At 44.1% G+C, this 22,815-nt stretch overlaps 1 protein-coding gene across 1 annotated transcript in view; it reads right to left on the bottom strand.

Annotated features, from left to right (window-relative positions):
• The window catches only part of ptchd4 (patched domain containing 4), a 35,599-nt gene extending 13,059 nt beyond the window's left edge, over positions 1-22,540 (bottom strand). The window contains exons 1-2 of the mRNA XM_061704614.1: positions 21,935-22,540; positions 2,154-2,649 (exon numbers count right to left, since the gene is read on the bottom strand). Of these exons, the coding sequence (XP_061560598.1) occupies positions 2,154-2,649; positions 21,935-22,483 (1,045 nt within the window). The 5' untranslated portion in view covers positions 22,484-22,540. The remainder of the gene's footprint in view (positions 1-2,153; positions 2,650-21,934) is intronic.
• Positions 22,541-22,815: the final 275 nt, after the last annotated feature.

Raw genomic sequence — 22,815 nt, 5'->3', positions numbered from 1 at the left:
AGAAATTATGGTAGATACAACACATTTAGAATACAGGTAATCCCGAACCACAAAGTTTGACTGCACAGTTATACAGTAGCTGTGTCGAGAGAAGCAAAAATAAAAACACGGACCTCACTCGCGCGGCACGGTGGAAAACTGGTTAGCATGTCTGCCTCACATTTCTGAGGACCTGGGTTCAAATCTGGCCACACCTGTGTGGAGGTTGCATGTTCTTCCCGTGCCTGTGTGGGTTTTCTCCAGCTACTCTGGTTTCCTCTCACGTACCAAAAACATGCATGGTAGGTTGATTGATGACTAAATCGTCCGTAGGTGTGAATGTGAGTGCGAATGTTTTTTTTTTTTAATATGTGCCCTGGCTGGCGGCTGGTTCAGGGTGTATCCCGCCTCTTGCCCAAAGATAGATGGGATAAGCTCCAGCACGCCCGTCACCCTAGTGAGGAGAATCGTTACAGAATGGATGGACGGATGACTTCACTTGCACTTGGCACGAGGTATGTTCAAAGAGTGCTCACACCATAGGACATTCCACACTCAGACATAACTTAAATGACTACAATATCTAAACAATGTGGGATTTCTAACAGTGGGTGCAGGTGAAATGCTTTCTTGGTGTCTTGCGGCCACACAATGGCTCCCCCCCTGTGGTCCTGTAGGTGGCATTACAAAGTAAGTAACCTATCAACTGTAAATTGATTGTGCAAGTTTTTTTTTTGTTATGCTGGAAACATACAAACAATTATGGGTGAAAACATCTGACATGCCAGTCGTCATTATCAAAACAGCCAGGAGGACACATCCTGAGATAATTATTCTTGAGGTCTTCACAACCACGATTGAATCACACTATGCAGAATAATGCAACTGAATGTTTCCCTGAGCTCTAGCAAAAAAAACAAAAAACATTTAAATTCTACCTTCACAGTCAACATATTCCTGTGGCTGCAGGCTAACTCATTAACACAAAAGTAGAAACTGTTTTCAGTAAACTAGGCCAAATTCAAGATGTTCTGAATAGCTAGCCCTTGGTGGAATTTCTCATAACTAATAACATAGGAAAATAAGAAATATACAGTATGGAGTGACGTCTCAATGTGGGGGTGCCAGACTAGTAGATTGGGCCCTCGAGTAAGGATAAAAAAAACAAAAAACTGTATCCATTTCAGTTGTCAACCCTGATGTGACGTTGATACAGTGATAGAAGGAGTGTGTGTCAGTCAGGGGCTCCAGGGAGGAGTGTGGACATCTGCTGTCTCTAAGGTCCTGTCACATAAAATTATAGACTTAATCAAGTCCTCGCCATCTCTTTGCCTGTCTCCTTCTGCATTGCCTCTTCTCTCCTTTTCCCTCCCTGTATGTTGAGGGACTCGTGTTTTTATTTCCAATACATTTTTCCTCTTTGCTTATTTCTCCTTTTATAGGGTCCCTTTTTTTTTAACCCAATCCCCATTACATTTCCTCCATCTTGGTCACAAGAAGTTCATTAAGCCTCCATTTTCCCACAATTTACTAAAACTTGTGTGACGTCACCAATCCTGCAGTAGGGCTAAACTGAAATCCCAGGGAATCCTTTGACCTTAATGCTGTACAAGGGAGGACTGCACGCTATACTTTATGTATTATAGAAGATAACAGAGAGGAAATGAGAGATGAAGAGACGTGCTTTTAATGGATTGTGAATAAAATAAAACTATATCAGTGGGTTTTTCCAATATTAAACAATACCAATGCCCAAAGCACGGTTTGGATTCCCCTGATCTTCATAGTGTTGCTGTTTAATTTCAACCTGAACTTTTTAATTACGTTATTTTATTGTTTTGAATTGTCAATCATCACCTCAGAACTTGCTATACAGTGGAGATATATTGATGGAAAGGACATAATGAGCTCCTGTACAATTGCATCCGCCCAAATCATTCCTAAGAATCATATTCCAGCAGATTTTGGAGGAGAGCCTGTTTACACCCAGGACTGGTCGGCAGTTAATCGCAGGGTACAAATAGACACGCATTCATAGCTATAGCGTAACAACCCCTAAATATTGATAGAAAATCAAAAGCAGTAACTTGAATCCTGTTTTGACATTATCGGCTCAATGCCTCAATTGACCATTACATTGACATAAATCAAATGAAACTTACTCCCATACTCACCCATAGCAAAGAATGGAATCCCCAGGAGTGTGGAATTGAATTTCCCATCTGATATGAAAAAGATCCCTGCGGCTGTCACGTTGGCAATGCAGATGGTCAACACCCCCAGGAGGCCCAGGAAGGGTTTCCCCCTCAAACAGTCCCGCATGGAGCTGGATATGGTGGCGGCCAGAAGCACCAGGACCAGGCTAACCAACACCTCCCCCTTGGCTAGCACGCCTGTCTGATGGAAGTCTCGCCACAAGCTAAAGGAAGTGAGGGAGTGGATGTGGAGTTGGTCTGGTCCATGAGGTGTTTCGGCAGTAGATAGCCGACTGACCAGGGCACAGAACTCATTCTCCCAGCGCTCTGCAATGGCATCCTGCACCACAGGTCCTTTGTTGCGGAGGTAGTAGGTGATCTGGACAGCACGGGCAAACTTAACCTGTTGGTCCCGGCTGTTGGGCGAGAAGGACACGCCTCCCAGCTGATGACCGATGAAGGATACTCGACCATCCTGCAAGCAGTATAAAGGACATTGGAGTGAGCATTCACCAAACTACTGATTCATATTTCAATGCTTTGTTGAACAGCAAAAGATGACTGTATTATAACATCCCTAATTTCTCTTGTGCTGATTTACTAACTCCTTAAAGATGGGGACAGAAATAGATGATGTAATGCAAACCTATTTGGTTACACAACCAAGCAAGTGCATGGAGTCATTACAATTACACTCCTTCCAGGGCAAGATCAGTAAAGTGTTGGAAAACAATACACAGGTACACGCTTTGAGAGTATGAGGTGATTGTTGGCTGAATCTTTGTCATGTTTCAAAGGATGATGTCAGCAGGTAGGACCATAGATGTATATGATGCTAACTAGAATGTTCTACCTTTCAAAATAAAATAAAGGTATTTTGAACACTGCAAAGAAAGGTTCACTTTTAACCTTTGATAAATAGTTAATTATGACGGGGTTACACTCGAGCTGAGGGTCCAATCTAATGCAGACATGTTGCGTTAGGCCGACACACCGAGCGATGTGGCCAAAACCGAATGAACTGTCGCACAGTGTGTGAGGCTTGGGAACTAGTGGAGCGCGTCAGCCACTGGTTTTGCAGCAATTCAAAATTTGAATTCGCGGCGAACAGCGTTGATATGTAGCAGATGAACGGCCAATCTAAAAATGCCATGCCATATCACATGAGCTTTCACCATCAAAATATGCATTTTTCGTGAAAGCAAGTGGCAGCCAATCGCAGACATTTCCGAGCCACACCATCAAGTATCAAATTATTTGATTTGATTTTGATAATAATTATCGATTCATTGTTTAGAGGCCTTGTTAAAAGTTAAATCCTCGGACTTTCATTTTATCAACTGTAAAATATTCTCAGATATTCCGTAGTCCTCCTTGAAAGCAGCCTGATCTTTGTGTTTAATCAAAGTGCAACATTTGTTTTTACTTTGGAAAACAATGATCAACATTTTTCCTGTTTTCTGACCTGTTACGGACCGTAACCGTAACTGAATAATAATCAATTAATTTAGGGCTGTCACTATCGAATCTTTTTAGAATCAATTATCCTGCAGCCTGAAAAAAACAACAACCTGAAAATGTGTTGGTGAGCAACCCGTTCTGACTTTTGCCATACTTAGACATAAAAGTGAGGCTCATTCACATAATACCACGACTTACCTAAATTTAATCAACCCATGATTTGTTAGTTAAGCTGGGCAAAAATCAACTATTTTCAAGCGACAGGCCGATGAATGACACGGAAACGTACACTGTATTGTGTCAAAGCCAGACAAAGCAAAAAAGTGGAGCTGGAGTGTTTGATAAATGGCACACAATTGATTGCTCAATAAAGTTGTGGGCGGGGGTATTTGTGTTCAGTCATGTGCCTGCTGCATGTGCCACATACGCGCTCCACACACTAACTGACAAGTGTAATGCGACAGTGGTGATAAAGTGCTGCCTCCACATGGGAATATACAATTTATGCTTTTCCTGTCTTTATGGAGTCTCACTTGCACTGGACAATTTGTACTCACTTGTGATATTAACTTGCTTTACATAACAATGTCTGTTTTTTTTTTTTATTATTCTTAGCTCTTATTACTCTTGCTGAGTGTATTAATCCTTCACTAGCAAGCTACCACAATGTGCTGTTACACAGTCAACTTTATATAAATCATATGGCAAAAAGATAAATTATGATAAAGCTAAGTTATGCCGTGACAGCACTGTAAGGCCTGCTGAATATAAAGTGGATATAAAAACTGATTTTTTTTAATATAACATCCAGAAGCGGTGACACGGTGGGCGACTGGTTAGCACATCTGCCTCACAGTTCTGAGGACCAGGGTTCAAATCTCGGCCCCACCTGTGTGGAGTTTGCATGTTCTGCGTGGATTTTCGCCGGGTACTCCGGTTTCCTCCCACATCCCCAAAAAACATGCGTGGTACTCTAAATTGCACGTTAGCTGTGATTGTGAGTGCGAATGGTTGTTTGTTCCCTGCGATTGGCTGGCGACCAGTACAGGGTGTACCTCGCCTCGCGCCCAAAGATAGCTGGGATAGGCTCCAGCACGTCGGCGACCCTAGCGAGTATAGCTGATACAGAAAATGGACGGATGGATGGACCTCCAGAAGCACCATCAGCACCGGTGACTTCTCGCTGCTGCTTTTCTCTCTCTACATGAACGAGTGCACTTCAACTTAGGTGGCTGTTAAACTCCTGAAGTTTGCAGACGACACCACAGTCATCGGCCTCATCAAAGAAAAGACGAGTCTGCGTATCGACAGGAAGTGGAGCAGCTGGAGGTTTGGTGCAACCAACACAACCTGGAGCTGAACACGCCTAAGAAGGAAGAGATGATCATGGACTTCACGAAGCCTCTTTCACCACAGCTGCCACTCACGCTGTACAACTGCCCTGTGTCACCCGTCTAGACCTTCAAGTTCCTGAGAATTACAGTTTCTCAGGATCTGAAGTGGGAGACCAACATCAACTTCATCCTCAAAAAGTCCCAGAAAAGGATATACTTCATATGGCTTCTGAGGAAGCGTGACCTGCCACAGGAGCTGTTGAGGGCGTTCTATACAGCAGTCATTGAATCAGTTCTGTGTTCATCCATCACAGTCTGGTTTGGTGCTTCCACAAAGGACAAAATCAGACTGCAACGGACAGTCAAGACTGCCAAAAGAATTAGCGGTACCCACTCGGGTTGGGCATCGAGAATCGAGAACCGATTGAAACCGGGACTGACGTTCCGGTTCTCCTGAAATCTTTCAAATTAAAAAAATTTGGTTCCCAGTTTCGATGCCTACAGTCCGCCAACCCCAAAAAAGAGTGGCGAAAACCAACGAAGAAGAATGCGCACGAAGACGCGGTTGTGCATAACGGAGGCGGCGAACAAGTGTGTCTTAACTTTGTTAAAATTAATTACCAATAGCCTCAGTGCAACACTTGGAACAATATTATATTGTGCAAAGGAGGCTTTCATGAAGTGTAGAAGTCTGATGTGCTCCCTTCCGCTCTGAGCCTCAGCTTACACCGCACAGAACTTCAGTGAAGTCAAACTCTCAGTCAATAGGGTGAGTGAAACAATAAAATATGTCTGTGCCAACATTGAGACAGTTACCAAGGTAAACAGTTGGTTGCACTTTTGCACTGATGTTTTTTAGGATTTATTTTAGTCTTCAAACCAACGTAAGAGCTGATGACAGAAAAAAAAAAAGCTTAACATTGAGCTAAAACTTCCCCAAAGATCAAACTAGCAACTATCACAAACACTAACCTTGCCTCATCGGTGGGTAGGGAAAGGAACGTGTTTTAGCATTTGGTTCCATTACTTTCGTTTTCAAAATTCACACGTGTCGTGTGAAGTTACTTTTCGTGCCAAAATGCTGAGTTTCACTGCATACACTTCAAAATAAAAGACTACAAGCTTAAAACAGGAAGTCAAGTTCAAACTTGCACATATAAACCTTTTGACGTAATAAAACAGTCCCAAATAACTATATTTAGCAATTCTATATTTACCTTTTAGCTTAAACATTAATTAATGAATATTAAGTAAATTGGGTTAGTTCCACGGTTAGAGCGTCAGCCTCACAGTTCTGAGGACCGGGGTTCAATCCCCGGCCCCGCCTGTGTGGAGTTTGCATGTTCTCCCCGTGCCTGTGTGGGTTTTCTCCGGGCACTCCGGTTTCCTCCCACGTCCCAAAAACATGCATGGTAGGTAAATTGACTACTCTAAATTGCCCATAGGTGTGAGTGCGAATGGTTGTTTGTTTGTATGTGCCCTGCGATTGGCTGGCAACCAGTTCAGGGTGTACCCCGCCTCCTGCCTGATGATAGCTGGGATAGGCTCCAGCACGCCCGCAACCTTAGTGAGGAGAAGCGGCTCAGAAAATGGATGGATGGATGGAGGGTTAGTTCCACGCACATTGCCTTTTAGTTCGTAGGTTTGATATTGATATTTGTTATAAAGAACCAAGAGTCAAATGTTCATTTTAGTCTATGCTGGGGGCTGCTAAGAAAATGGATGTTCAAAATTTGGACACCCTTTATTTAAACCATGCAAAGTTTTTGGATCCAGCCCCCCAAAAGAATCAGAATCGAGAATCGTTTGGAACCACAATCGAAATAAGGAACCGGAATCGGAACCGGAATCGCTCAAATTCAAATGATTCCCAACCCTAATACCCACCTACCCACTCTTGAGGACTTGCACACTGCCAGGAGTTAAACAAGGGCATGCAAAATCCTCTAGGACCCTCCACATCATGGTCACCGCCTCTTCAAGCTCTTTCACTCAGGTAGAAGCTATTGAACAATCCAAACTAAAACCAGAAGACATTCCAACAGCTTCTTCTTGCCATTAACTTCTTAAACAACTAACTTACAGTTTCATTGCAAGATGCTGCCAATTGTGCACATCTCTGTTGGAGCACTTCTACCTTATTCGTGCACTCACTTTTTTATCATGCTGCAATATTTGCATCCAGTTGTTGATTACTACTGGCCACTCGTGTGCTTGAGAGCTCTGCACCATTTGCACAATCGTCACTGTACCAGATCTTTGCACAATTAATCACTTTAAACTGCTCTAAAGTGCTTAAAGACTCATTATATCAGTATTGCTCAATGACTCACCATGTGTGTGTTTTTTTTTTTTTTTAAATGTCCTAAATGTATATTTTGTCATATTGGCTGCTTGCTGTTATACTAGAGTGGCTTCAACTACCGGAGAAAAATTCCTTGTGTGTCTTGTAACATACTTCGCCAATAAAGCTGATTGTGATATACACAGTAAAAGAATGATAAACGATATGATATATAACCTATACGACTAAATTTTTTCTTTACATCTTATCGAGGGAGGAAGAAAAAATTAACAACTCAACCAATCTGGTTGCACAAGATTGAACACACTCTTATGCTACATTGACACCGGCCCCAAAACGAACTTTAGCCTTGTGTCCCTCGCACGAGTTTGATTGCTGAAGTACTTTAGACACAATAAATGTGCGCATTTGGTTCATTTGCGCCACGTAATGCTCCTCCCACCTTGGTCCTCTTCAGCTGGTTGTCAGCGCACTCGCATCCGAAGACGGTGTGCTGTGAGTGGGCACGGCCAGCACAGCAAGTTACCCCAGCTGGTTCCTTTTTTCTTTCTCTCTTCCTTAAATTACTGTACTCCCCTTTCCAGCCTCTTTGGCACCCGAGACTTGCGGCTGGCCAAAACTGCAATCACTTGTCACCAAAATGTATATGGACTTCTCTACTTATATGCCCACTTCAACCTCTGAAAATATCAGAACGATCACCCCAATATTTAGGATTTTATGGACGTTATAAGTGTTTGCTCTCCATGTATGAGCGCTTACCACAGAAAAAGCTTATGTCGCTTAAAGGGACGGACGGTGGGTCATATTGGTCCATTTTTTACTTACAAGTTGACTGTACTTATTTCTGAAGAAAATCAAAAATCAATCCATTTTGGAGCAATTTGTAAATAACTAATTGCCTTTCTTTGGGACATCCCCTTTTTATCGCCAAACTCGACTTGTCGCCATGTCATGGTGTGACGTGGTGGAGACCAAATTCACTGCATAGGCGCTGTTGGAAAATGTATTATACTATAAAGGTGGTAGTATTAACTCATATTTTATACATCATAGCTGTCTGGTGGAATCCACTCACCATTAAAATGACAACTTTTCAGGGGGGAAAAAAACGACAACTTCCTGGAGTTTCCAAACACTTCTTTATTCAAATTGGTATTATGCCTTATATTGCTGACATATACTGTTTTACTCTTATTTGAACAACAGCTATCGCACATGAACAGCAGCTAGCAACCCAAAATTATGTTTTATTGCTTATTTTATACGCTGGAAAGTCTCCAATTTATTAGGGTGTCATCGATTTAAATGATACAAACACGGTGGGCGAGTGCCACATCCTTGCAAGCCTCATGAACCCAAGCAATCATACATGTGGTTTAATGTCCCAAAACTGTCACCAATCATCAAAGAAAATATTTTTTCTAACACGAGCTAACAAAAAGACACCATCCTTGTTTTTCAAAATGATCATCCATCCATCCATTTCCTGTACCGCTTATCCTCACTAAGGTCGCGGGCGTCCTGGAGCCTATCCCATCTATCTTCGGGCGAGAGGCGGGGTACAACCCGAACTGGTCGCCAGCCAATCGCTGGACGATGATCATAATTAGTTTTCTAATAACTCTATCGCCAGTAGTTTTACTTATCGTAAGAAAAAGCACAACCTACAGGTATCCTTGCAACACAGTTCGCAAATCCAAAGTAGTGTGTAAATCGAGGTGGTTTCTTTTTGAAGTTTTTGCGCGTAACCCGATTTGTTCGTAAACCAGGACAGTCGGAACCCGATGTTGCACTGCATTGTAACTAGAGCTCAGACGTTTCTTAAATGAGACCTATAGTAAACTTCTATAGGCCCAGCCTGTCAGGGATCTGCTCTTTTGCAACTCTATGAATGTTTCAAAATCTTTTTTACAATTAAATTGTGCTGGGTTCAAATCCCTCCCCTATCTTTCCCAGCTTTGTTAATCAATTTCAAGCCATAAGAGGCAAATGAAGCACCTTACCCACCTTGCTCAGACCAAGATTACTTCTCGTTTGAAGGAATTTCCTTCAAATCAAAATCACATCTGTTCATGGAATATTTGTTTCTTCCCTTGCTATCCACAGGTGATCTGAGTTATAACTGTTCCGAAGGTAACAGTCCTTTTATTTCAGTGGTATCCTGAAAACAACAGTTTCTCAACCATTATTGAGACAAGGCACATATTTTTTACAAAAGAGAAGAACTTGTGGCAAACCATAAAATGAAAATGTCACAAAAAGTATATATACTGAAATAATAATGATCTCCTCTCAATGCACTCACAAATTTACATACTCAGTGTGAAATCTGGGCCTATTTCAGTGAGCATAAAGGTGGGTACACACGGTAGGTGTACCTTCTGCCATCTAGTGAAAGAGCATTTAATTGTTCCGCCAATCACTATACCTCACTTGCATAGCTAGATGAAGAAAGATATATTATTTGTTGTAGATAAATAACCCGCTTTATCCGGAACGTCACGTGACCAAACATGTAAAACAGGTTAGCGGACTTACAGAGTATGCCGCAAAAACTAGCAGAACTAGCAGGTTCATGTCATGATGGCTTCAACCCCATCTTGCTAAAATTTTGGACAAGAGTTAAAGACATGTATGTATTATTTTTTATAGAAATATGATATGATATCTGTAAACATGAACGAAAGCCTAAACATCGGATGTTATCATCTTTGGTAGCTCTTGGCGACACCTTGTGGAAAACAATACAAATTGTAGACTTTTATAGTTCCGCCAGTTATCTCTTGCGTTAAGGCTTCGCTAAAATAAAGCTTTACCCAAGCCGGATGGAAGTGCTGCGACCTGTTTTGGTGAATTCAGAAGTTGGTTGCACATACCCTGTGTACGTTTCTGACAAATTGAAATTTCAATTGACTATGTTTGTAATTTGAAAAAATACAGTTGCGGGTGGTTTTTTTTGTTTTTTTTTTGTTTGGGTTTGTGAGCAGGTGGAACCGACACAAGGGGTTGGATTGTATACGCATCACATTGAATATTAATGGTAAAATTGTTATGCCTCTCTCCCTGTGTTTTGCCTTTTTTTCTGTTTCCGTCTCCTTGGTGAGCGCTGGTGGGTGGAGCCTCCTGCGCCGCACCGGCTGATCATGACAATCAGCTGGGTATTTAGGTTCAGCAGAAACAGAAGGAAGAAATGCAGCCCTATGGGGGGCACAAGCCAGTGGAAACTGTAGGCCGGTCCCAAGCCCGGATAAATGCAGAGGGTTGCGTCAGGAAGGGTATCCGGCTTAAACCTTTGCCAAACAAATATGAGCGTTCATCCAAAGAATTCCATACTGGATCGGTCGTAGCTTGGGTTAACAGCGTCCGCCACCGGCGGCGTCAACCTGCAGGGCGCCGGTGGAAATTCAGCTACTGTGTGTCGAAGTCGAAGAAGAAGAAGAGGTGGAAAGCAGGTTCTTCGGCAGAAAGAGACGAGGAAAGCACAGAGCCTGGAACTGAATGTGGGGACTTTGTTGGGACTATGACAGGAAAAATCTCGGGAGTTGGTTGACATGATGAATAGGAGAAAGGTTGATATATTGTGTGTCCAGGAGACCCGGTGGAAAGACAGTAAGGCTAGAAGTTTAGGGGCAGGGTTTAAATTATTTTACCATGGTGTCGATGGGAAGAGAAATGGTCAGGAAGTGAAGAAACGGGTCCAAGCAGGTTGGAATGGGTGGAGGAAGGTGTCAGGTGTGTTATGTGACAGAAGAGTCTCTCCTTGGATGAAGGGTGAAGTTTATAAAACAGTGGTGAGGCCAGCCATGATGTACGGATTAGAGACAGTGGCACTGAAGAGGCCACAGGAAGCAGAGCTGGAGGTGGCGGAAATGAAGATGTTGAGGTTCGCTCTCGGAGTGACCAAATTGGAGGAAATTTTAACTGAGCTAATCAGAGGGACAGCCAAGGTTCAACGTTTTGGAGACAAAGTTAGAGAGAGCAGACTTCGATGGTTTGGACACGTCCAGAGGAGAAATAGTGAGTATATTACTAGAATGATGATGAGGATGGAGATGACCAGGCAAGAGAGCGAGAGCAAGGCCAAAGAGAGGGTTGATGGATATCGTGAGGGAAGACATGAGGGCAGCTGGTGTTCGAGAGTAGGATGCAGGAGATAGGCTTACATGGAAAAGGATGATGCGCTGTGGCGACCCCTAAAGGGACAAGCCGAAAGGAAAAGAAGAAGCAGATGGAATACACCGTATTATTGTATTGCTTACCTCCCTTGACCTGCTTTGCTTCTGTGGTTTTGTTTTCTTGTTGCTCAAGTTGTTTGTCTTTATGACCAATTGCACAATATATCCAATTCAAGACCTGTGTCATATATTCTGCCTTTGCAATCGTAATGGACAGTTTAGCTTTGTTGTTTGCAGTGACAGAACTGTACTGGATCCCGAGAACTGTGTCTAAATTGAATATTTTGATTACCTCAATAGCACTATGAAAAAAGTGAAAAAAATAAGAGGATCCTCTCTCTGTATTTTTGCCTTCTGCTGCTGATTAGCTAACTAACCATTTAAAATCTCACCTTCTGCTTTTTGCCTTTGGCAGAGGTCACCGTGCTCAGTATGTTCACTGCATAACATATTTGACACAATTCTAAAATAGAATTGTTAAATTAGTTTTTTTTTTAAAGGCAACATGTTTGTAATGAATCGCATCATGCACATGCTGTTGCCACTGAGTGCATAGTCATTCATTTGCTCTTGACTTGCTTTTATTGCCTTCGACACACATGGACAGCGGACCCAGACATTTATAGCCCTTCATACCCTAAACGCTATCAGCCAGCACTGCTGCCTCATCCGCTCTCCCATCTTCCTCTAGTCACAATTATTTAAACTGTCACTAACCTGCTGCATGCCGCAACTGCATCTCACCTCCTATTGTATGATTCATTGAGAGAGAATGGGGGGTCTATACTGATAAACTGAGAGAAGTAGATTTTTCAGGTATCTGTACTTTACTTGAGTACTTATTTTTGTGACTCATTTTTCCTTTCCATTTGAAAACACTTATCAGTGATTTCTATTCATATCAATATAGGCTCATTACTTTTTTCAACCTTCGTGGATGACATGATGTAAAGAAATACCACGCTAATGAGGTAGTAGAATGGCGCCATGCGTCCTTGTCAGTTCTGCGCTGAAAGTCTTTGAAAGTGCCCTAATGGGTATCAGCAGATACTCACATACGAGTATGGGCATATGTTCACTTTGTTGTTTGAAAGTAATCGGTAAACATTAATTAACCATAGGCCGGTGGCTTGTGGTGTGCATGCTGGATGAAACCACAGACCAACATCACACTTCACCTGACCACGTGTCATTTTGTTGAGAGGTTCACTCTTCTACCTGTTTATGTTTAACTCATTTTGTGTTAGATATCAGCAAACGCTCTCCATGTTTACATGAGTGTTGAAGAAAAAAGGTGATGCATGATATCTTTAACAACGCCATAACACCACTAACCATATGTAATGTACCTCTGTACCTGTGGGTAAGACCAAGCTTTCTAAGGGCTGTGATAGTCTTGAGATTTCACTGTACCCTGCACATATTCAAGACATCACTGTGCCAGATGTTGAAAAGCAGCCCCAGAACATAACCGAGCCTCCTCCATGTTTCATAAAATGTACAGTGTTCTTTTCTTTGTATGCTTAATTTTTGCATCTGTAAATATAGGGCTGATGTGAGTAAAAAGAAAGCTCCTGTTTTGTCTGATCTTTCCAAACGACATTCCCACAGAAGCTTTGTGTTAATGTGTATTTGGGAAAGGACTCATCAGTTCATTAACTGAAGGGTAGCAACAAATTACTGTAAGCTGCGCCATGTGTACAAAGTGCTACATACGTGGAACCAATGTGCCCCAAAAAAAGACCTCAGATGTGATTGTGAACTTTGCTAAGCATCAACCTCACACAAAGCACACTCCCTTTGCTGATCTCGGTTACATATTCAATATGTATACAGTAATCCCTCACAATATCGCGGTTCGTTTATTGCAGATTCAGTGCATTGCAGGGTTTTTTCTTCAAGAGTATAGTGCGGTTACTCACCTGCACATCTTTGGTTCACTAAGCATTGCTGGCTGTTTGACTATAATGTGGCAGCAATGACTCATATAAAGACAAATAGGCTCTCTTTGCAGAAAAAGAAACTCTACTGAGCCATTTCAACTGACACACTTGGTAAGTTACCAAGTTGCTTAATAACACAGCGAACATGACCTGAATACCACTGGTTAACACACATGCCATAGTGAGAGTTTCATGAAATAAATACACAAATATTAACAAAGCCCGATGTACAGTATAACTAATGCACACACTCATAACAATATAGAAAAATGTGGAACTGTTTGCGACAACAATATGGAACAAATGCAAGTAAAGAGCAATGTTTAGCTGGATTTTCAACAACCTGTAGTAAAAAAGAGCATCACAAGGAATTCTGGGAAGCATTAGCAAGCACAATGATGCTTTACACTGCCTACAATTCAGAGACAGTCACTGTAAGGCACGTTGCCTAATGCCAACAAATTGCCCGTCTTTCGCATGTCTGCATGGGTTGACTTTCATTTCACTCAATCAGAGCACACCCGCCCATTAAAGGCACGCGCTTGTATAAAGTATGTTGATGGTGACCTCTTGTGGACACTTAAATAAATGCACATCTCTAAAGTATCACATTGACATTGAACTGCATATATGAAACTTAAAAATTTATATAATATGGAGTAAATTTTTGGACAATTTAGCAGATTTCATCTATTGCGGGGTTTTCTGGAACAGACTGTCATCCCCACGATAAATGAGATCAATTCAGCAAAAGTACAATATATTACAACAATTATCTGGTGTTTTGTGTGTCTGTGGCTCCCGTGAATTCGTTTTCAACCACACACGTGAGCGCTTCGGTTCATGATTGCGTGAACATGCACACATGGGGCTGTGTGTGCATGATCCATTTTGAATCTGCTGCAACCACAAATGACATGAGAGATAAATCAGCATAACATCTGTTGAAATTATCTTGTGGGAATAGATTAAAGGCGCCTTCATGCAGGTTAATCATTCCAAATTTTAGCCCTCCTACCACCTACCACCTACCACAAACACACTACTGAGATCACACCAATGTTTTAATTTTCTGGATAGAATAGGTACAGTGCTTATTTAGACGTTGATCATAATCTTAGCAATTTTTCATTCATCAGTCAAAGACCGTAGAGGATTCAGAACTGACACAAAATGAGTAACATTTCTGCTCAACAGGAAGGTTGATAACTTCTTTTTGATTTTTTATTTATTGTACACTCCAAAAAGTAAAACTTCAAAATGATAACATTAAATGTTACAGTAACACTCCATCACAAATAAGTAATGTTACCGGTGTAGCAGCTGTAAGGGGCTGGCTTTGGTAGACTCGAATAAATCTTGGTAGCAGTTTTGAAAGTGCAACACCCCCCCTTTAAACAATAGCATCTCACAGTATAACACGCAGTAAAAATTTTTGAATTGCCTTGAGACGCTTAAGAGCCCCCTGTGTTTTAGCTAGAAAAGATGAGAATGTATAATTTGAAAGAAAATTAAGTCCACTTAAGTCAGAAATAGAACAAAACTGTTTCATGATTGAGCAAAATTACATAAAGGAAAACCAGTAAGCTATAGATGCATGTATATTAGCTGCTGGTGAAGTTTTCTGATACACCTTACAAAAATAAATATTGTCCTTGGGATTTTTCCTCATATATCCATATCGCCCAACTGTAATAAGATCAGTACTAACGACGTTTCACAAGTCTATGAAAACACGTGAACAGGCAATATGATGGCAATGCTACAAATGGAGCATAACAGCAGGGCAGCAGGACTATGAGTTTGCTTTGCATGGACCAAATTACTGATCAATTAGTTTTCTTTTAGCTGACTAGCAGAAGGACATATTTCTTTTTTTATTTTATTTTTTTTAAAATTAATTTTAGGTCTCCCAATGAAGTAAAAAAGTAGACAGACGACACCAATGGAACGTTTGAATAATATATATTATTGTTTCAAGGTGCAGGCACTGGTCGTGTGGTGCCTTTCATGCAGACGGCGCATGTTTGATTCCTTGTCCCAAGCACAGATAAATGCGAGTATTGTGTTAGAAAGGGCAAAAACTGTGGCAAAGAGCTAATGCGAGTGACTTGCTATGGCGACTCATGATGGGACAAGCTGAAAGTCAAAACAATATTGTATAAAGGTGCAGAATGTGATCACTGAAACTTTAAGAAATGATGAATTGCAAAACAGAAGATGGTCCTATTCATAGCCAGGCAATTGAGAAAAAACATGTTGCAGGACAATGCATCCATTGATCAATTTTCTGTACCACTTGTCCTTATTCGGGTCACAGGTGAGCTGGAGCCTATCCCACCTGATTTATGGGCAAGAGGTGGGGGACACCCAGGACTAGTCGCCAGCCAATTGAAGGACAATTAATCCTCGATTTATAACAATTAAAATCGGATGCCAATGTGTGAGAAGCACTCATCTCACTACAAGTTACAACCCATCCTGCTAAGAAAAAAAGCATGTGACACACGATAAGCACAAAATAATAAAAACATATGGTTATTAAACCAACAAGAACTGATAAGAAATAAATGTTTCCATTCTTGCAGACTTGTGTCTGGAGACATTTTTGCCCATTCAACTGGAAGAACATTTGTGAGGTCAGGTCACTGATGTGAGCTCACGATCTAGTTCATCCCAAAGGAGTTTATTTGAGAGACCAGGGTTCGAATGTCTCCTCCTTGAGCTGTCACCTTACCGTGGTGGAGGGGTTTGTGTGTCCCAATTATCCTCGGAGCTAAGTTGTCTGGGGCTTTATGCCCCTGGCAGGGTCACCCATGGCAAACAGGTCCTAGGTGAGGGACCAGACAACGCAAAGCTCCAAAAACCCCTTTGATGACAAACAATTCAGGAAGACGTTTTCCCTTGCCTGGACGCGGGTCACAGAGGCCCCCCTCTGGAGCCAGGCCTGGAGGTGGGGCTCGAAGACGAGCGCCTGGTGGGCCTGCACCCATGGGGCCCGAAAGGGTAACGTGGGTCCCCCTTCCCATGGACTCACCACCTGTGGGAGGGGCTATAGGGGTCGGGACCTTGGCGATCCGATCCTCGGCTACAGAAGCTGGCTCTAGGTATGTTGAATGTCACCTCTTTGGCAGGGAAGGAGCCCGAGCTGGTGTGTGAGGTCGAGAAGTTCCGACAAGATATAGTCGGGCTCGCCTGCACACACAGTTTGGGCTATGGTACCTGTCCTCTTGAGAGGGGTTGGACTCTCTTCCACTCTGGAGTTGCCCACGGTGAGAGGCGCCGAGCAGGTGTGGGTATACTTATTGCCCCCTGACTCGGCGCCTGTACGTTGGGGTTCACCCCGGGAGGGTACCCTCCCTCCATCTTCGGGTGGGTGGACGGGTCCTGACTGTTGTTTGTGCCTATGCACCAAACAGCAGTTGAGAGTACCCACCCTTTTTGGAGTCCTTGGAAGGGGTGCTGGAGAGCGCTCCCGCTGGGGACTCCATCGTTCTGCTGGGGGACTTCAAGGCTCAAGTGGGCAATGACAGTGAGATCTGGAAGGGCGTGATTGGGAGGAACGGCCCCCCCGATCAGAACCCGAGCGGTGTTCTGTTATTGGACTTCTGTGCTTATCACGGATTGTCCATAACGAACACCATGTTCAAGCATAAGTGTGTCCACACGTGCACTTGGCACCAGGACACGCTGGGTCGAAGTTCGATAATCGACTTTGTGTTCGTGTCATCTGACTTGCGGCCCCATATCTTGGATACTCGGGTGAAGAGAGGGGTGGAGCTGTCAACTGATCACCACCTGGTGGTGAGTTGGCTCCGATGGTGGGGAAGATGCCGGTCCGACGTGGCAGGCCCAAACGTATTGTGAGGGTCTGCTGGGAACATCTGGCAGTTTCAACTCCTACCTCCGGCAGCACTCGGACGCCTCCCCCCACGTCTCGGGGGAGGCGGGGGACATTGAGTCCAAGTGGACCATGTTCCGTGCCTCCATTGCTGAGGCGGCCGACCGGAGCTGTGGCCGTAAGGTAGTACCGACTAAGGTAGTCGGTACTACCTTACGGAGGCCTGTGGTGGCGGCAATCCCCGAACCCGTTGGTGGATACCAATGGTGAAGGATGCCGTCAAGCTGAAGAAGGAGCCCTAGCGGGCCTTTTTGGCCTGTGGAGCTCCTGAGGCAGCTGATGGGTACCGGCTGGCCAAGTGGAATTCAGCTTTGGTGTTCGCTGAGGCAAAAACTCGGGCATGGGAGGAGTTCGGTGAGGCCATGGAAAAAGACTTCCGGACGGCTTCGAGGAAATTCTGGTCCACCATCCGACGTCTCAAGAGGGGAAAGCAGTGCAGCACCAACACTGTGTATAGTGGGGATGGGGCGCGGTTGGTGGTTAAAAAGCTCCTTGGTGGCAAGAGATTCGGGTGGATGAGATTCGCCCAGAGTTCCTAAAGGCTCTGGATGTTGCCACGTTTCTGCAACATCGCGTGGACATTGGGGACAGTGCCTCTGGATTGGCAGACTAGGGTGGTGTTCCCCCTTTTTAAGGAGGGGGGCCAGAGGGTGTATTCCAACTACAGGGGGATCACACTCCTCAGCCTCCCTGGCAAGGTCTATTCAGGGGTGCTGGAGAGGAGGGTCCGTCAGGAAGTGGAATCTCAGATTCATGAGGAACAGTGAGGTTTTCGTCCTGGCCGTGGAACAGTGGACCAGCTCTACACCCTCGGCAGGGTCCTCGAGGGTGCATGGAAGTTCGCCCAACCAGTCTACATGTGTTTTGTGGACTTGGAGAAGAACTTTTATGGACAGAATTTCTAGGTGCAGGCGAGGCGTAGAGGGGTCCGGTTTGGTTGCTTCAGAATTGCATCTCTGCTTTTTGCAGATGATGTGGTTCTGTTGGCTTCATCAAGCCGTGACCTCCAACTCTCACTGGAGCAGTTCGCAGCCGAGTGTGTTGGGGCTGGGATGAGAATCAGCACCTCCAAATCTGAGACCATGGTCCTCAGTCTGAAAAGGGTGGCGTGCCCTCTCCAGGTCAGGGATGAGATCCTGCCCCAAGTGGAGGAGTTCACGTATCTTGGGGTCTTGTACACGAGTGAGGGAAGAATGGAACGGGAGATCAATAGGCGGATCGGTGCAGCGTCTGCAGTGATGCGGACTTTGTATCAGTCCGTTGTGGTAAAGAAGGAGCTAATCCGAAAGGTGAAGTGCTCGATTTACCGGTCGATCTACGTTCCTACCCACACCTATGGCCACGAGCTGTGGGTCGTGACTGGAAGAACAAGATCCCACATACAAGCGGCCGAAATGAATTTCCTCCGCAGGGTGTCTCTGCCTTAGAGATAGAGGGCGAAGCTCGGTCATCCGGGATCTCAGAGTAGAGCCGCTGCTCCTCCATATCAAGAGGAGCCAGATGAGGTGGCTGCGGCATCTGATTCGGATGCCTCCCGGACGCCTCCCCGGTGAGGTTTTCCGGGCACGTCCCACCAGGAGGAGACCCCGGGGACAACCCAGGATAGGCTGGAGAGACTACGTCTCTCGGCTGGCCTGGGAACGCCTCGGGATCCCCTCGGAAGAGCTGGAGGAAGTGGCTGGGGAGAGGGAAGTCTGGGCGTCCCTGCTAAAGCTACTGCCCCCACGACCCGACCTCGGATAAGGGGTAGGAAATGGATGGATGGATGGATGGATGGATGGGCTTGAATGTTCTTCAATGACAGCAACAAAGTATCCAACCTATTCGTCTTTATGGACCACAGTGAGACAGAGATAGGCTTTCCTCAATCTGAAGAAATGAAAGAAGAAGAAATGTATTTAAAAGAAGAATCATGTACAAGGAATTTATGGATACAACCAAACGGTTGATTAATTGCAAAAGTCCATATGGTTCATCCATCCATCCATCCATTTTCTTTACGCTTATCCTCACTCTGCATTTTTGTTTGTTGAGATTTTTATATTTTAAAATATGTTCCTTGGCTCCATAAAGGTTGGAAGTCACTGCTCTAGTCAGATCGTGTGTTCTAATCAGTCAGGTCAAACCAACATTACAACATGACAGAAATAATTGGTGCTAACTTACTGTAATTAAATTACTTTATTTTGAATTAAATTACTTCACCCACACCGAAACTTTAGAGCATGATTCGGCAGAACGGCGGCATGTTTACGTCCAACCGTTCGTGCTAGCAGTAGCTTGCTAGGCTACATAACGTTCTGTTGCCTGGCTTGCGAGCCGTATCGTATTCAAAGTACGTGACCATACCTCAAGCAAGCCTTAAACGAACGTCCTCTCCGGTCCTGAGCACCGGTGACCACCAACACACGTTTTTCCACATTTTGTCCTCATAATACAGTCGGCACGCTCTACTCTTGTTGTTGTCGCCATGGTAATGAGTGTATCCGGTCGCATTTTAGTTGACAAGATAAAGCCAATAATCGTAAAAAACGGGATGCGGTGGTATCGGAATACAAGATTTGATTGCAGTAGTCTGACAGTGCAATTGTGAAAGAGCAAATTTGTCTTGTAATCTGTAGCATTACGTGTTGTCTGTTCCACACCGCCAACATGTTTTTTTTTTTTTTTTTTTCAATAAATTTATTGGCCGTCAGATATTTCCAATACTACGTCAAAAGATGCGCGAAGAGGCTAAAAATAAAGTAGCTTTTGAATTCAAATATACTGTGCACGATGGCGACACAGAGTAAATGTCTTTTGCGGAGCTGATCAATGCGGATCGGTGAATTATGACATTAAAGCCGATCAGCATAAAATACTAAATATCGGCCGATACCAATCAGCCCGATAAAATCGGTGTAAAGTCTAATACTCAGTAGGGTCGCGGGCTGCTGGAGCCTATCCCAGCTATCTTCGGGCGAGAGGCGGGGTACACCCTAAACCGGTCGCCAGCCAATCGCAGGGCACACAGAAACAAACAACCATTCGTGCTCACATTCACACCTACGGGCAATTTAGGGTCTTAAATCAACCTACCTGGGATGTGGGAGGAAACCGGAGTGCCCGGAGAAAACCCACTCAGGCACGGGGAGAACATGCAAACTCCACACAGGCGAGGCCGGGGATTGAACCCCGGTCCCCAGAACTGTGAGGCAGATGTGCTAACCAGTATTAGTATTATCCGTCAAAATATCAAAATGGTTTCCAAGAAAAAAGTTATATTTTTCAAACTTTTAAGTTTCTTTACTGTTAGGTGTCCGAAATTATGTTTGATGATTTGTAACATGTTTTCTGAAGATGCTAATTACATTTTTAATATATAGGATTTTTCTCCTATTGCTAAATACACATTTTCCATAAAAACTAACATAAATGCATCTTGTCCGAGTTCAATTTATTTTATTTTTTTTACAAATGGTCTGTCTTTGTCACACAACTTGTCTTCACCATTAATGCCACCGTAGAGAGCCTCACTATGTTGTTGCAATAAACAAGAGGGATCTGCAAGCTGTACCAGGATAAGGCAGCCATTTTGCATTAACACAATATCAGACAGAGAGAAAAATAAAGGGCCTTATTTCTGAGATATGAATGAATATGAATATGTATGAATTTCTGAAAGTGTCAGAACTCTTGCACGTCTTTACCGTTATTACGATTTTTTTAAAACAAGAGCGTAATGGGTTTAATGATTAGTTAGTTAGTTATACACTTGTATCCGCAGCAATGGGAGACGTTTACCCATATAAAACCAAGATGGCTAAATTGCTGAATTAGTTGTTTTTTTGTGTGTGTGTGTCTTTACCGTTATTGATCAAATGATCAGAAAATTACTCCTACACTGTACATAGAATGCACCCATGTCTGTTTAATCCAACACTTGCTGGAGAGTAGCACTGTTTCATTCATATTTTTTTCCACAGCGGAAGTGTCGTGAAGGGAACTAAAAGTAAATAAAATTACAAATGATTGAAGAAATGCAGGACAATTATGCAGCAAGTAGCACACAAGTCACACTGCTACCTTACGAAAAACAGTCTTTTATTCACTTAGCAAGTGTTATAAATGGCGTAATCCCGGCTGCATTGCATTGCTGCGTGCGTGTAGTGCAAGGGCACAAAGCGAAAATGGAAAATGAATTCTGATGGAGTCTATTTATCCATTGCAGTCATGTCATGCTGCATGTGTTGCCAGGAGATGGCAAGAGGGAACCACTGCATGAAAAAAAGAAAGAAAGAAAGAACGAGGGTATCCCTGTGTGCGCGCGTGTGTGTGTGTGTGCGGAGAGAGCTGAACGCCCAGTGGAGCCAATCAATTCACCTGCACCAACACCTAGAAAAGCTCTTGCCGATGTTTGGGTGATGGAGAGGGTTCCCTCGTGTACAGTCATGGCCACACTGTACGCAGCAATGCAGCCCGCCACGAAGCAAATGCTGCATTCATTCAGAAATCGCGGCACTTGCACGCATATTTGCATTTTGCACCATCACGGGGTCTCTCTCTCTCTCTCTCTCTCTCTCTCTTTCTCTAGTATATTTTGGAGAGGAGAGGGTAGTAGAGGTTAAGAACAGGCCTGCCGCAGGGCACCAAACTCACCTTTAACGTCGTGTTGGGGTAGCTGACGGGCACCTTGTGGAAAGTGCTGTTGGAAAGCACCGCCTGTCGGATGTCTTCGAAGATGGTGACGATATCATCCAGGAGGCAGCGCTTGTCTCTGTGGCTCAACACGCAGAGGTGCGCGAACGTATAGTTGAATCCTTTGTAATTGACCCGCAAATCCAACACCTGCTTGTGAACTCGCAGCACCTGATCGGCCACCTCCAGGATGTTCCCTCCGGACTTGGCCGACAGGATCAGCCTGCCATATCTGCCCGGGGTGTGCAAATCCGAGTACAGCTTGTGCTTGGACTGGTCGATGTGAAACAGGCTGTTGGCCAGACTTCGTTCAATCTTTGCCAGGCTGTGCGTCGGGGCCACCAGCAACTCGAGGTCCGTCTCCGGCTTGAATCGGCTCAACACCGTAGATCCGAAAATGATGGTGAGAACCGCGGGCACGGTGAGGAAGAAAACGGGGTGTCTGCTAACGAATAAGCCTAACCAGTAGAAGGAAGCCTTGAGCCCTCTGTGTATCACTTGCCGCAGCATCCTCCACCGAATCCAGCTTGCAGATGCCCCGTCTCCTCCGACGAAGCACGTGTGACATCAGACTCTCGCTCCAGTTCGCAAGAGAAATAACGCCGTGCACGCACCAACACACACCTGCGAAGACAGCATTGCAGCAAAGACGCGCCGGCAGTCGGACACTCACTAATTCATCCTTCATCAGCCTCTCCGAAAAAATAATCCGTCTTGTTTCATTTCAAGCCATTCCGCGCGACCCTACTTGACTGTGGCGGCGGTGTGATGGGATGTGATGTGATGTGTGCACGTGCATGTGCACGCGCGTGGCTCTCCTGTCTGCCGACACACGTTCCGCC

Source organism: Phycodurus eques, chromosome 18, assembly GCF_024500275.1.
Source record: "Phycodurus eques isolate BA_2022a chromosome 18, UOR_Pequ_1.1, whole genome shotgun sequence".
NCBI lineage: Eukaryota > Metazoa > Chordata > Actinopteri > Syngnathiformes > Syngnathidae > Phycodurus > Phycodurus eques.
The sequence above is the reverse complement of the archived record's forward strand: the minus strand, read 5'-3'. Positions and strand labels throughout refer to the sequence as shown.